Below are 14,412 nucleotides of genomic sequence, written 5' to 3' on the forward strand. Positions count from 1 at the left end.
GGCACTCTAGGGGTGCTCTGGACTGGAGAAGCCAGGTCTCCTGACAGCCCCTCTGCTCCCTCCATGTGCCCCAGGGGGCCCTTCCCACTGAGTCTGGCATCCCTGGGACTGAGAGAATCCCAAACTGGCACATGGTGAGGCAGGGAAGGGCCAGCCCCACCAGCCATCATGTGCTTCCAGTTCCTTGGTGGAAATGCACAGCACCCTCTGAAAGGCACACCTGGCACAGGTGCTCTGGGCACACCCTCCTTGAAGGGCCTTCCAGAATCACTGCCTGATCGTCCCAGCAGGGGCCTGGGCCTCTCTGATGTAAGCAGCACCCGAGGTGCCCCACCCAGATTCCCGAGCTTTCTGGCCCCACCCTACTTTCCAGGAGACCTGCAGGAGCTGCCAGAGGACAGGTGAGAGGCCCAGCTCCACTCTGACCCGTGGCCACAGTCACAGTAGAGAACCGGGTGCCTTTGTTCCTGGCCCAGGCCGAGACTCTCCCACAGCCATGGTGGCCAGCAGGAGAGGGGACACATTAGGGGCTCAGTGTTTTGTGGCAGAAGGGAGGGCCAGGCCATCAGAAACCATCAGCCTCAGTCTCACAGTCCTTGTCACCCTCACCTTCAGTGATGATACAGAGAAGTCACCCAGCTCCAGGTGCCCATAGCATCCCCTGGGACTCGAGTCACAGGGTGTTCATTTTATCAAGTGGAGTGGAGGCCATTGCTGAACAGGACAGAGGACTGTCGGGACACTCACTGCCTCTCCATTGTCACAAGTGGAGAGCGACGAGCTGGTGCAGTGTCTGAAGAGGTTAGGGCTCCCAGGCCAAACTCTCCACTTAAACCAAATAGCTTTGCAGGTGAACAATCCCCTGGGGGCTAGAGGTGTCAGGTTCCTAGGAGTAGATGATGAGGGAGCTGCCTTCACCATCAGTAACTTTTTTTTTTTTTGGTGGGGGGACGGAACCTCATTCTGTTGCCCAAGCTGGAGAGCAGTGGCATGATCTCGGCTCACTGCAACCTCCACCTCCCGGGTTCAAGTGATTCTCCTGCCTCAACCTCCCGAGCAGCAAGGACTACAGGTGCGCGCCACCACGCCTGGCTAATTTTTGTATTTTTTAGTAGAGACAGGGTTTCACCATATTGGACAGACTGGTCTCGAACTCCTGACCTCGTGATCCACCCACCTTGGCCTCCCAAAGTGCTGGGATTACAGGCATAAGCCACCGTGCCCGGCCACCATCAGTAACTTTTGAAAAAAGAAGTGGAGCAGCAAGTGAATGGGTGCTGGGCCCTCGAGGGGAGGCCAGGGGACTGGCTCTTTCCCTGTCCAGGGCTGCCCTGAAACCCCAAACCTGCCCAGTGCATGGAAGGAGGCCACACCTCAGAAACCCAGAGGCCCAGTCAGGACAGGCTGAGGCTGTTGGCAGGGGGGCCCTACCCAGGCTCAGACCCCAGGCTCTTGCCCGCCTGACCCACCAGTCAGCTGTTCCCCAGAGCAGTCCCTTTTCTCACCTTGGCTATTGTGTCCACCACACTCACGAGCGGCTGCTTGACAGGATATTTGGCCATGTCCCATTCAAAGTGGGTCACAAAGGATGTTAAGTCAACTGGAAGAATACAAACACATTTCAACACATGAGCCTGCGCTCTGCATCCACGATTGAGACTTCGGAATCCCAAGCCAAGCATCAGCATGGACACGAAGGCAGCCATCATGGGCAACGCCGGTGGGCAGGCACATGGCTCTGGGAAAGCAAACGTTCCCTGCGGGAGCGGGGAGCTGTGAGCCAGTGGGAGCTGTCAGCCCAAGCACTAGACAGTTTCAGCCTTCACTGTCCATTACAAAGAAGGCATTTTACACATTAGCAAAATACTGGACTGTGTGGCTGTGGTTTATATTAAACGGCAGGGAGGTGCGTTTTTCAGTATATGCTATTTAGAGAAAAGTCTCTGGGGAACAGACCACACCAGTGTTTTCAAGCATTTCCTTTTTTTCTTTTCTTTCCCCAAAACCCACTGCCTTCAGGATGCCTCTGGCTCATTCTAACCAGGTGTGGGGTGGAGAGAGCCCCAGAATTGAAGTCAGAAAGAAGCAACACTGAATAAACCTCAGCTGACTCAACCCCCAGGGCTCTAGGCTAGGAGGGAATCAATTTCCCTACCTGAGACACAGCGGAGTGGCACCTTGCCTGCTCTCTTCAGGTTAGTTCTCCACACTCTTGAAGAGAGATACCTGGGCCAGCCACCCCAGGACCTGACCTCTTTTAATACGCCGGGTCTATGGAAGAGTGGGAAATTCCCTGGAAGCTGCAGCGCCACGGTGGCCCCTGGAATTCCTGTGCCCCTGGCAGAGGGCCCCTTCCCATGGCGGATGTCCCAGCCTAGGCTCCCTGTGCACCTACACTTCCTGGTCTATCCTGGTGCATGAAAGGGGACTGTCACGCTCACTCCACACCCATCACCCTGCTGGGGACACACACTAGACACCACCGCCTGCCCAAGGTCCACAGGGAGACCCCTAGGCAGACACACCGCAGAGAGCTGGGGGCCCAGTGATAACCGCCTAGAGGGCTAAGGGAGGACAAAGAGCTGGCGCCGGCTCCTCCTAGGGAGGATCGTGTCCCTTCACTGGGACACAGACATGGTATTCACGTGGAGGCTAAGAAGAGGAGGTGGCCGTGTGGCCGGTGATGGAGGGCACCGGGTGTCAGGCGAGGAGGGCTGGCAGCGCTACATACTCAGGGCACTGTGAGTCAGGGAAGAGGGAGTATGGAAGGATGCTGAACAGAAAGGGGTAGGATCGGTCACCAAGGGTCATGTCTGCACTTCACCACGTGCCAAAACAACACTAGATCCCGCCCACTCAGCCCCTAGCACGGGAATTGGACTGAGATTCCTCCAACCCCAACAGCAGCGCCCAGTGGGGTCACCAAACAAGACTCCAGCTGACCAAGGGCAGCAGGCTGAGGACACTCACACACTCTGGGGGAGTCCTCTGAGGCTGGTGTGGAGGAGGCTCCAGGGGAGAAGCCAGCAGGAACGTGGGGGGGAGAGGGTGGTGCCAAGAGGAGTGGGAGGAGCCCTGGGAGGGGAGAGGAGGACAGGGGAGGACCAACTAGACAGGGTGCAAGGCAATGACGCAGGCCTGCCCACGCCAGCTTTCTCGCTGGGTGGCTGGGTGGAGGGAGGGAAGTGCTCTAAGCCGGGCAGCCATGGAGGTGGGAGGGATGGGGATGGAGGAGAGGAGGCAAGTTCTGCCTGGGACAAGCTTGAGTTTGACATGTGGGTGGACAGGTCCCCAAGAAGCAGATGGGAATGAAATGGGACTCAGAGGAGGAAATCGGGCTGGGGAAGAAATGCCAGCACGTGAGACGTAGGAAAGGCCTGAAGATAACAGGACGACGACGGTGACAATGACCATTAAAGCGGCTGGCACTTACTGCTGCTGACCTTGGGCCAAGACACATGAATTATTCCATTTAATTTATGCTTTGCCGGGCGTGGTGGCTCACACCTGTAATCCCAGCACTTTGGGAGGCTGAAGCAGGTGGATCACGAGGTCAGGAGTTTGAGACCAGCCTGGCCAACATGGTGAAACCCCGTCCCTGCTAAAAATATAAGAATTAGCTGGGCATGGTGGCACACGCCCGTAGTCCCAGCTACTGGGGAGGCTGAGGCAGAAGAATCGCTTGAACCCAGGGGGCAGAGGTTGCAGTGAGCCAAGAATGAGCCACTGCACTCCAGCCTGGGCAACGAAGGGAGACTCCATCTCAAAAAAAAAAAAAAAAAATTTATACTTCAACCCCATTAAAACCCTATGATGATCTCCATTTTACAGATGACGAAACGCTGGCACAGAGCAAGCTGTGGAAATTCCAGGATAAAGTGAGACAAGGCGTGAAGCACCTAATGCCCTGCAGGGCCCACGGCAGAGCCACGGCTCCCCTCCCTGCCACATGCACTAAGTGGACACAGCCTTGCTGCAGGTGGAACCTGCCCGGGAACCAAACTCAGACACCTTCTAGGCCACCGGGACTTGGATGAAGTCCTTGGGAGAATTTATTTTACAGACTTAGGATGCTGGTGTTGGAATTAACATGGCGAGTCCTGGCCTGTTGATGAGAGTACCTCTGAGGCACTAAGGGTGGGGCCCTGATCCAATAGGATTCGAGGCCATATAAGAAGGGACAGCAGAGAGTTGGATCCATGCTCTCCCTGTCCTCATACAGGCACCAAGGAAAGGCCATGGGACGATGCAGCAAGAAGGTGGCCATCTACAAGCCAGGCAGAGAGCCCTCAGGAGAAACCAGGTTGTCTGATCTTAGTCTGTGGTTTAAGCTGCCCAGTCAGTGGTATTTTGTAACAGCAGTCCAGGCTGACTCAGACATTGGTATTAGTTTGGGTATTAATACAGGCTTTGGTATTGTCACACACAATGGGAATGACCTTGTAGCAAGGGTACAGGCCCGGGGAGGAAGTAGGAGCAGGGAGTGGTCAGAGGGTAACCAGGAGGATGGCAGGGACTCCTCCTGTGGCAGGAACGACAGTGAAACTCACCTCCAGGACCCCACTGCACAGGCACAGGCAAGCTCACCTCCCACCATGGGCCCAGAGCCATCCCACAAGCCGGGAACCAGTCTCAAGGCACCAAGCGGCAGCCCAGGATGGGAAATGACAGGGCGGTATGTGCTGTCCCATCCATCTCTTCCCTCCACCTCCTACCCCGTCCCCTCTGACACCCCAGGCAAGTCCCCACAACTCCCTACTCTTCTCTCACAGTATCTCTGTCCTTCAACACGTAGGACAGGCAAAGACCAACTCCTTCCAGGGGTGGCCCAACTGTCCCTGCCCCTGCTGGCCTGAACTCCACTCCTTGTGCTGTCTCAGGCTCCTCGAGGACAGAGACTGTGACTCACTGGTCTGTGTTCCCAGAGCCTGTCGCAGTGCCCTGCACAGAGCAAGTGCTCCATAAACATGCTCAAACATTGACAGACCCCCGCCCCCCAGCAACCATGACTGTGATATCAGCTCACACTGTCTACGTGGCTTGGAAGAGATACATTTCAGATCAAGCTCTTGTCTCTGGTCATTTGCACCAAGTCCAAGGTCTTCATGGCGTTCAGACCAAAGGGCTGAGGTCTCCCTTTCCATCTGAAGCACCCCTGCCCTGTAACTCCTCCAAGACTGAACCCACTTCCTGCAGCTTGGTCTTTGTTTCCAAAGACCATGGGGCGCATGTGGCACTATGAGCCCCAGCAAGGCTGTGGCTTCCAGAAGGCAAAGACTGTGTATCACCTCCGCATGTCCAGCATGTGCTTGGTTACTGACAGATGCTCAGGGAAGTCTGAGATTACGTCTCCCTGCAGGGGCCTCCAGAAGCCTCTGGGTGTGTGACTGTGCCTTCTTCCTCATCTCTCACATGTCCTGAACACCAGCTCCAACTGTGTACACTGAGTCTTGCCCCGGGTCAGGCATCCAAGCCCTTCCCTGTCCACGCACCTTGCCTTTGGAAAGAATGTTGTCTGAGGACGGCCCTCTGCCACCCCTCTGGCCTTCTATTTTTTTTTTTTGAAATGGATCTCGTTCTGTCGCCCAGGCTGGAGTGCAGTGGCACCATCTTGGCTCACTGCAACCTCTGGCCTCCAGGGTTCAAGCAATTCCCCTGCCTTGGCCTCCCAAGTAGCTGGGATTACAGGCACACGCCATCACACCCAGCTATTTTTTGTATTTTTAGTAGAGGCGAGGTTTCACCATGTTGGCCAGGCTGGTCTCCAACTCCTGACCTCAGGTGATCCGCCCGCCTCGGCCTCCCAAAGTGCTGGATTACAGGCATGAGCCACCGTGACCAGCCAGATCTTGCTTTCTAAAATAAGATTTATATATTTTTTTTCAAAAAGCAAAAAAAAACAAAAAAAAAACTGCTTGTCTTTATTTTTCTGATTTCACCACAAGCCAATGAAAAATTGCTGAGAGGTATTTGGGAGCCAGTAAAGCAGTGGTAGGAACTAGGGCTTTTGAACCAGTAAGGCTCACATTTAAATGCCAGTTCCAACTTTTACTGGCTGTGTGACCTGATATAAGCTCCTTGACCTCTCTGAGCAAAGTGATATTGTGAGATAATAGAAGAGTCTCCTTTGACTAAATGTCTCTAGTTGACAGATTGAGACCTCTTGTTGTCAGAATGAGGCTGAGACACCCAAAGCGCTGGGATTACAGGCGTGAGCCACCGTGCCCAGCCCCTCCGGCCTTCTGTACTTACAGCACCACAGCTTGCCCTCTGCTGCTTGGAACTCACAGGCCTTGCCTCCCCTGCCTGGGGTGCAGTCACTAAAGCCTGGGCCTCAGAGGGGGCAACGCAGACCTGGGCTGAGGGCTCATGAGGTCAGGCCATGACCCAGGCAGGCTCACCCCTCATCAAAATATGCTGTGCACAGGCTGGCAACTCTTGAGCAATGATGGTCTTGTCCGAGAACAAAAAGGAGGCCTGCCCGGCAGGCAGCAGCATGAGGGACTGTGACCAACCAGACTGCGGCCCATCGCCCAGCAAGCCAGACAAGCCTCGAGGGTTTCTGTCTTCTGTGGGCATTCCAGGGCCCAGGCCGGGCAAGGTGTGTTTGCCAGCTGTGGCTGCAATCAAAGCTGTCTGTGTCCTTCCTGCTCCCAGCTCTGCTGGAGGCAAGGAACAAGCAGAAACAACCAGTCCTGACGAAGCCAAGAGCCTGTGAAGCCATTCAGTCCATCTACAGGTGAGAAAAGGAAACTCCAGAAGTGACTTTTGGACCAGGTCTGACCGGCTGCAGGCAGTGGTGCCCTAAATGCCCCCAGAGGAGATAGGATTAAAATGCAACAATGTGCGCCTCTGGTTCATCCTGTCAATCACTAGTTCATGGGTGCCCTGCAGAAGAGAAAGATTTCCTCATTCAGGTAATATTAGGAAAGCCCAAGTCAAACTAAGTTTAAAGGCCTCTCGGCCGGCGCGGTGGCTCACACTTGTAATCCCAGCACTTTGGGAGACTGAGACGGGCGGATCACAAGGTCAAGAGATCAAGACCATCCTGGCCAACAAGGTGAAACCCCATCTCTACTGAAAATACAAAAATTAGCCAGGTATGGTGGCACACGCCTGGGACTACAGTCCCAGCTATTTGGGAGGCTGAGGCAGGAGAATTGCTTGAACCCAGGAGGCAGAGGTTGCAGTGAGCCGAGATCCCACCGCTGCATTCCAGCCTGGCGACAGAGCAAGACTCCGTCTCAAAAAGAAAAAGAAAAAAAAAAAGGTCTCTCTGGCCTGGTTTATAGCACATGCTGTGTTTTGTTTTGTTTTGTTTTGTTTAAGAGACAAGGTCTTGCTATGTTGTCCAGGCTGGCATGTGGTGGCTATGGACGGGCACAGCCACAGGGTACTATAGCCTCGAACTCCCGGCCCCAGGCAATCCTCCCACCTCAGCCTCCCTATAGCCTCCAGGCTTCAGAATGTGCTTTACCAGCTCTAGTCTTGGGAAGTTGAGACCCGACTCACGGGAGGCACAGAGGTCATAAAGCCTGTTCAACAAATGAAGCTGAATGTTCTTCTCCTGAGAAGAGAGGCCACTGCTGCTACCATCGGGATTGGGGATGGATACTGCATAATAACATCTAACTTAAGGTTACATTAATTTTGCGTAAAACATAAGCACTTTGATCACTATTTTAATATAAGCTAAAGTTCCTCTGTTGTTTATGGAGAAAAGTAGTTCTCTACCTGAAGTCAGCCTTGCAGTCCTGGGCCCGAGGAGTGACCTTCTGAGAAATCAGACCCGCTTGGTCAACTTGACAAGGTAATTTTTTCTTAGCATCAGCAAAAAATCTCAGTGTGACAAACAGACTGCATTTGGGAAGGCATTTGATAACTGCCAATCTCTAAAGATTCTTATGCAACCTAAAATGATTTGCTATTTTTAATTCTACCAGTTTGAGCGGGTTGGAGAAAATCCAAAGCAAATGGCTCCCTCTAACATTCACACAAGGAAAGACCTGTTTGGGCACCGGGACTGCCCTGGAGGCTCCTTGTATGTCTGAACCCCGAACCCCATCAAGGCCACACAAAGTGAAGCCTGGAGTTTAAGGTTCCAGTGTCCATAAAACAGACAGGCTCAAAGAGCAGGCAGTCGGGACATCGCGTCAGGATCAAAACAAGAAGCAGACCACATGCAGAAAGAGACAGGAGTTCACCTTGAACTCCACAAGGTCAAAGCGTTCCCAGCTTCCAGGCGGCATGCAGTGCTGCCCAGGAGAGGCAGGGATGACAGGACAAAGAGGGGAGGGGATGAGATGGTGGTTATCTGTGTCATATGGATATTGTGACCAAGTTACAAGGTTGTTACTTGAGAAATCGTGGTAACTTGATCACTGTACCAATACAACCAGACCGAGATTCCACCTTCCCGGGACATGCAGGCATCACGCCGAGCACAGACACAGCAAACAATGCATAACCTACTCTTTAAACATTTCATTTTTCCTTTCAAGCCTGCAATATAATAAGGTGGAGTTATTAAGCCATATAGACACACAAAGCCAAGATCACAGGTGGGGTAGGAACATTTCCATATGTCAATTTAAACAGCCAAATAAAGTCTCCTCTGGCCGGGCGCGGTGGCTCACGCCTGTAATCCTAGCACTTTGGGAGGCCGAGGCTGGTGGATCACCTGAGGTCAGGAGTTCAAGACCAGCCCGGCCAGCGTGGAGAAACCCAGTCTGTACTAAAAATACAAAAATTAGCCATGTGTGGTGGCGGGTGCCTGTAATCCCAGCTACTCTGGAGGGCGAGGCAGGAGACTTGCTTGAACCTGATAGGCAGAGGTTGCGGTGAGCTGAGATCGCGCCACTGCACTCTAGCCTGGGTAACAGAGTGAGACTGTCTCAAAAAAAAAAAAAAAAAAAAAAAAAGTCTCATGTTTTCAAGAGGGAAAACTATAAATATATCTTATATTTATAACAAATGATATAAATCTTATTATAAACATATAAACAGTCATGTGTTGTTTCATGACAGGGATACATTCTGAGAAATGTGTCAGGAGATTTGTGTCATTGTGTGAACATCACAGAGGGCACTTACAAAAACCTAGGTGGTATCGCCTACTACACACCTAGGCTATCGCAACTGTAGCACATGGTAAGTATTTGTATATCTAAATATTTCTTTCTTTCTTTTTTTTTTTGAGACAGAGTTTCACTCTTGTCTCCTAGGCTGGAGTACAATGTGCGATCTCGGCTCACTGCAACCTCCGCCTCCCAGGTTCAAGCAATTCTTCTGCCTCAGCCTCCCGAGAAGCTGGGATTAACAAGCGCCAGCCACCACACCCAGCTAATTTTTGTATTTTTAGTAGACACGGGATTTCACCATGTTGGCCAGGCTGGTCTCGAACTCCTGACTTCGTGATCCATCTGCCTCAGCCTCCCAAAGTGCTGGGATTACAGGTGTGAGCCACTGCGCCCAGCAATATATCTAAATATTTCTAAACATGGAAAAGGTACCGTAAAAATACAGTATTATCTATTGTTGTTTTTTGTTTGTTTTGAGACAGAGTCTCACTCTGTCACCCAGGCTGGAATGCAATGGTGCGATCTCGGCTCACAGCAACCTCTGCCTCCCGGGTTCAAGCAATTCTCCTCCCCCAGCCTCCCAAGTAGCTGGGATTACAGGTGTGCACCACTACGCCCAGCTAATTTTTTCTGTATTTTTAGTAGAGATGGGGTTTCACCATGTTGGCTGGGCTGGTTTTGAACTCCTGACCTCAGGTGATCTGCCTGCCTCGGCCTCCTAAAGTGATGGGATTACAGGCGTGAGCCACCACACTGGCCCAGTATAATCTCTACTCTCATTTTCAATATATATGCATAGAATCATGTAAGTTTAATTATCTCTACAGATATTTAAACATTTAATTCTAAAGTTTCCAAAGTCTCAAAGGTTTTGCCTTGCACACTTTAAAGGCACTGAAATAGTATGTACACAGTTAATGGGCCAAAACATCACTGGAATCTAAAGGTTCGTCCCGTCAGCACGAACGAGGCAGACATTCCCAACGTGACTGCACTGCAGGAAGCCTTCCGGGTGCAGCCTCTGTTCTTTTTACTGGACGGCAATTGAAGCCTGGCTGGAGGCCTTCCTCAGCACAGGAAGGCATTTCTCATACCTGATTTGGGCAAGGGGATAAATCGGTGAGGGTGAGGTAAGGAGGCAGAATTGCCCAGGTGGGGAGAGTGGTGGCTCTGGAGAGGGTGGAGGGGCAAACAGTAGGAGCCGGGCTGAGCTCCCTGGACCCTGTGTTTATCTGCAGCACTCTCAGGAGTTCACCAGCTGGTTAGAGTAGAGGCGGAACTGCAGAGCCGTGAATTTATGAAGGGGAACAACTTCCAAACCTAGCAGTGCTGATGAGCTAAAAGCAGTGCACCAGCCAGGAACAGTGGCTCACACCTGGAATCCCAGCACTTTGGGAGGCCAAGGCAGGAGGATCGCTTGAGCCCAGGAGTTTAAGACCAGCCTGGGCGACATTGCGAGACCCCATCTCTACAAAAAATAAAAAATATTAGCCAGGTGTGGCCAGGCACGGTGGCTCACGCCTGTCATCCCAGCACTTTGGGAGACCAGGGCGGGCGGATCACCTGAGGTCAGGAGTTTGAGACCAGCCTGACCAACATGGAGAAACCCCGTCTCTACTAAAAATACAAAACTAGCTGGACATGGCGGCATATGCCTGTAATCCCAGCTACTCGGGAGGCTGAAGTGGGAGAATCACTTGAGCGCGGGAGAATCGCTTGAATCTGGGAGGGGGAGGTTGCGGTGAGCCGAGATTGTGCCATTGCACTCCAGCCTGGGCAATAAGAGAAAAACTCCGTCTCAAAAAATATATCTATATATATTAGCCAGGTGTGTTGGTGAGCGAGAGGCTGAGGTGGGAGGACCCCTTGAGCCTGAGAGGTTATGCAGTGAGCTATGATCACACCACTGCACTCCAGCCTGGGCAAGACCACGTCTCAGAAAATAATCATAATAGGCCGGGCGCGGTGGCTCACGCCTGTAATCCCAGCACTTTGGGAGGCCGAGGTGGGCAGACACAAGGTCAGGAGATCGAGACCATCCTGGCTAATATGGTGAAACCCCATCTCTACTAAAAACACACACACAAAATATTAGCTGGGTGTGGTGGCGGGTGCCTGTAGTCCCAGCTACTTGGGAGGCTGAGGCTGGAGAATGGCGTGAACCCGGAAGGCGGAGCTTGCAGCGAGCCGAGATTGCGCCACTGCACTCCATCCTGGGTGACAAGCGAGACTCCATCTCAAAAAAAAGAAAAGAAAAGAAAAGAAAATTATCATAATAAAAATTGGCCGGGCGTGGTAGCTCACGCCTGTAATCACAGTACTTTGGGAGGCTGAGGTGGGCAGATCACTTGAGGTTGGGAGCTTGAGGCCAGCCTGGCCAACATGGTGAAACTCCATCTCTACTAAAAATACAAAAATTAGCCAGGCGTGGCGGTGGGTGCCTGTAGTCCCAGCTACTCAGGAGGCTGAGACAGGAGAATCGCTTGAACCCGGGCGGCGGAGGTTGCAGTGAGCCAAGATTGCACCACACTCCAGCCTGGGCAACAGAGGGAGACTCTGTCTCAAAATAATAATAATATAAATAAATAAAAGTGAGTGCAGAGCCTCTGCCCAATGTGTCAATCCAGAGCGTCCACTGAGACCTGGGCCATCTCGGTGATTGCTGTGTGGCCACAGCAAGGGCGACTCTGGTCTAGAGGGAGCGGGGAGACTGTGCTCCACATCAGAGGGCCGCCCTACCTACCTCCGTTTGCCAGGAGGTGCTCCTGGACCTTCCCCTTTGAGTCCTCCATGACTTCCACCACGCTCTGAGCCATTCTCCTTATGAGGCTTTGGAGAGAGAAGAAAAAGAGCTGGTTACAGTAGGAAGCTGTCCTCAAAATACTGTCACATGCTGCTGGCAGGAAAAGTAGCTGGTGACACCCTTTGGGGGAATAATTTGGCAAGATGTATGAAGCGGGTTAAAATGCCAATAGCGGCCGGGCACAGTGGGTCACACCTGTAATCCCATCCCAGCACTTTGGGAGGCCAAGGCAGGCGGATCACTAGGTCAAGAGATCGAGACCATCCTGGCCAACATGGTGAAACCCCGTCTCTACTAAAAATACAAAAATTAGCCAGGCATGGTGGTGGGCGCCGTAGTCCCAGCTACTTGGGAGGCCGAGGCAGGAGAATCACTTGAGCCCAGGAGGTGGAGGTTGCCGTGAGCTGAGATTGCACCACTGCACTCCAGCGTGGGTGACAGTGTAAGACCCCGTCTCAAAAAAAAAAAAAAAAATGCTAATAGCCTTTGAACCAGTAATTCCACTTCTGGGAAGCTATCTTAAGGAAATGGGACAAACAGAAAAAGCTTTCTGAATAAAACGATGTTCTTCGCAGCACGCTGCTGACAGTAAAGAATTGGAGACAGCTGGAAGGTCCGACAATAAGAAATTATTTAAGTAAATGATGGTATATCCAGCTGAGGGATTATTAGAGAGCCATTGAATATAAAGCTTCAAAGAATTCCTAATACTGTGGAACAAGGCGTGTATTATAACGTTGGAAAAATACCAAGATACAAACTCCTACAGGCAGTATGGGCACTGGCTACGACGACGTGAAAGTGTTTTTCCTACTTTACATATTTTCCAATTATAATCAGATATTGCTTTTACAATTAGAACATTAAAACTTTTTGTCTCTGAAAAACACACTGAAGGCTTCAGAAAGTACAGCATTTGAAGGCAAAAGGGCTCAAATTGGCCACAACTCTGCCAATTACCAAATGTAGGATTTTAGCCAATTTTTCTTTTTTCCTTTTTTTGGAGACAGAGTCTTGCTCTGTCACCCAGGCTGGAGTGTAGCAGTGCAATCTCGACTCACTGCAACCTCCGCCTCCCGGGTTCAAGTGATTCTCCCTCCTCAGCCTCCCAAGTAGCGGGGATTACAGAGGCCCACCACCACACCCAGCTAATTTTTGTATTTTTAGTAGAGACGGGGTTTTGCCATGTTGGCCAGGCTAATCTCGAACTCCTGACCTCAAGTGATCCACCTGCCTTGGCCTCCCAAAGTGCTGGGATTACAGGTGTGAGTCATCACACCCTGCCGATTTTAGCTAAATTGATGTAATTACTTTGAGCCTCGGTTCTATTACCTATAAAATGTGGATGATACTCATTTTACAGGATTATGATGAATATTGACATAACCAATCATCTGGTAGCAAGGAGAGTCTGCTCCAGAAGGCTAAGCCATTAGAACTCCAGTTGGAAAACAAGTCAAACTAGGATCAAAGTCTGAAAGTTATGATGATCCAAATCATTGCCTCAGGCTCTCTCTCCACATTCTCCCCGCCCTCAGGAGGGAGGTGGTGTTTGCAGGAGGAGCGGACTCAAGTCACTGAATCCTACATGGAGTACAAGGTCTTCCACTGCTGCAGACGCTGGCCACCCCAGCCACTCGGACCGGAGCCCAGAGACCTAGGGCCCAACACAGAAAACAGAGGCAGGGACACGGGACACCCTGATAAAAGCAAAGGAAGGAGGGAGAGGTAGCAACTTGCTTTCCTGACTCCCAGAGTCATGTGTTTATGGTCAAAAATGGAAAAATACAAGTATAAAGTAGTTAACAAAAATTGAACAACCATACTCCCCCACCCAAGAGGGAACACATTTCATATTCTGGCATATTTCCAAAGGCTTAACACTTGCATGGTTTATGTGAGTCAAGGTTTTTTTTTTTTTTTTTTTTTTTTTTTTTTTTTTTTTTTTTTGAGGCAGGATGTCACTCTGTCACCCAGGTAGGATGGGAATACAGTGGTATGATCACGGCTCATTGCAGCCTTGACCTCCCAGACTCAAGTGATCCTCCACCTCATTTCTAAATTTTTTTGTAGAGACAAGGTCTTACCATATTGCCTAAGCTGGTCTCGAACTCCAGGGCTAAAGCGATCCTCAGGCCTCAGCCTCCCAAAGTGCTGAGATTACAGGCATGAGTCACTGCGCCCAGCCAGACAGAGTTAAGGTCTTCTTTTGATATCACCTATTATTTAGTGGAGTCGAGCAAGTATCAAACATTCTATAATCATTGCCTCATTTAATCCTCGTAAAAATTCCCAAAAGTTGGGTATCATCTCATTTTACAGATGGAGAAACTGAGGCCCAGAGAAGTAATGTGCCCCATCCCTTCCAACTATCCAGTCGTTATGTGGACCCCAAAAGTGAGGCTCTCGGCCACCAGGCCACACTGCTATCTTTACCGTCACTGTAGCCCATCCTGGGATTAAATCTCCATCCGTGTGATGGCATTTCTTAGAACAGTAGTTAATAGCGTCTTACTGATTATAACCTCA

At 51.2% G+C, this 14,412-nt stretch overlaps 1 protein-coding gene across 4 annotated transcripts in view; it reads right to left on the bottom strand.

Moving 5' to 3' along the window:
* Positions 1 to 14,412, bottom strand: part of ATP6V1C2 (ATPase H+ transporting V1 subunit C2) — a 91,968-nt gene that overhangs the window by 17,375 nt on the left and 60,181 nt on the right. For 2 of the 4 annotated variants that reach the window (XM_034952610.3, XM_057301341.2), the window contains 3 exons: positions 11,824 to 11,909; positions 8,473 to 8,502; positions 1,506 to 1,600 (listed from right to left, as the gene is read on the bottom strand). In XM_034952610.3, coding sequence (XP_034808501.1) covers positions 1,506 to 1,600; positions 8,473 to 8,502; positions 11,824 to 11,909 — 211 coding nt within the window. The remainder of the gene's footprint in view (positions 1 to 1,505; positions 1,601 to 8,472; positions 8,503 to 11,823; positions 11,910 to 14,412) is intronic. The other 2 variants (XM_057301343.2, XM_057301342.2) reach the window with 1 other exon arrangement.

The sequence above is a fragment of the Pan paniscus genome, chromosome 12, assembly GCF_029289425.2.
Source record: "Pan paniscus chromosome 12, NHGRI_mPanPan1-v2.0_pri, whole genome shotgun sequence".
NCBI lineage: Eukaryota > Metazoa > Chordata > Mammalia > Primates > Hominidae > Pan > Pan paniscus.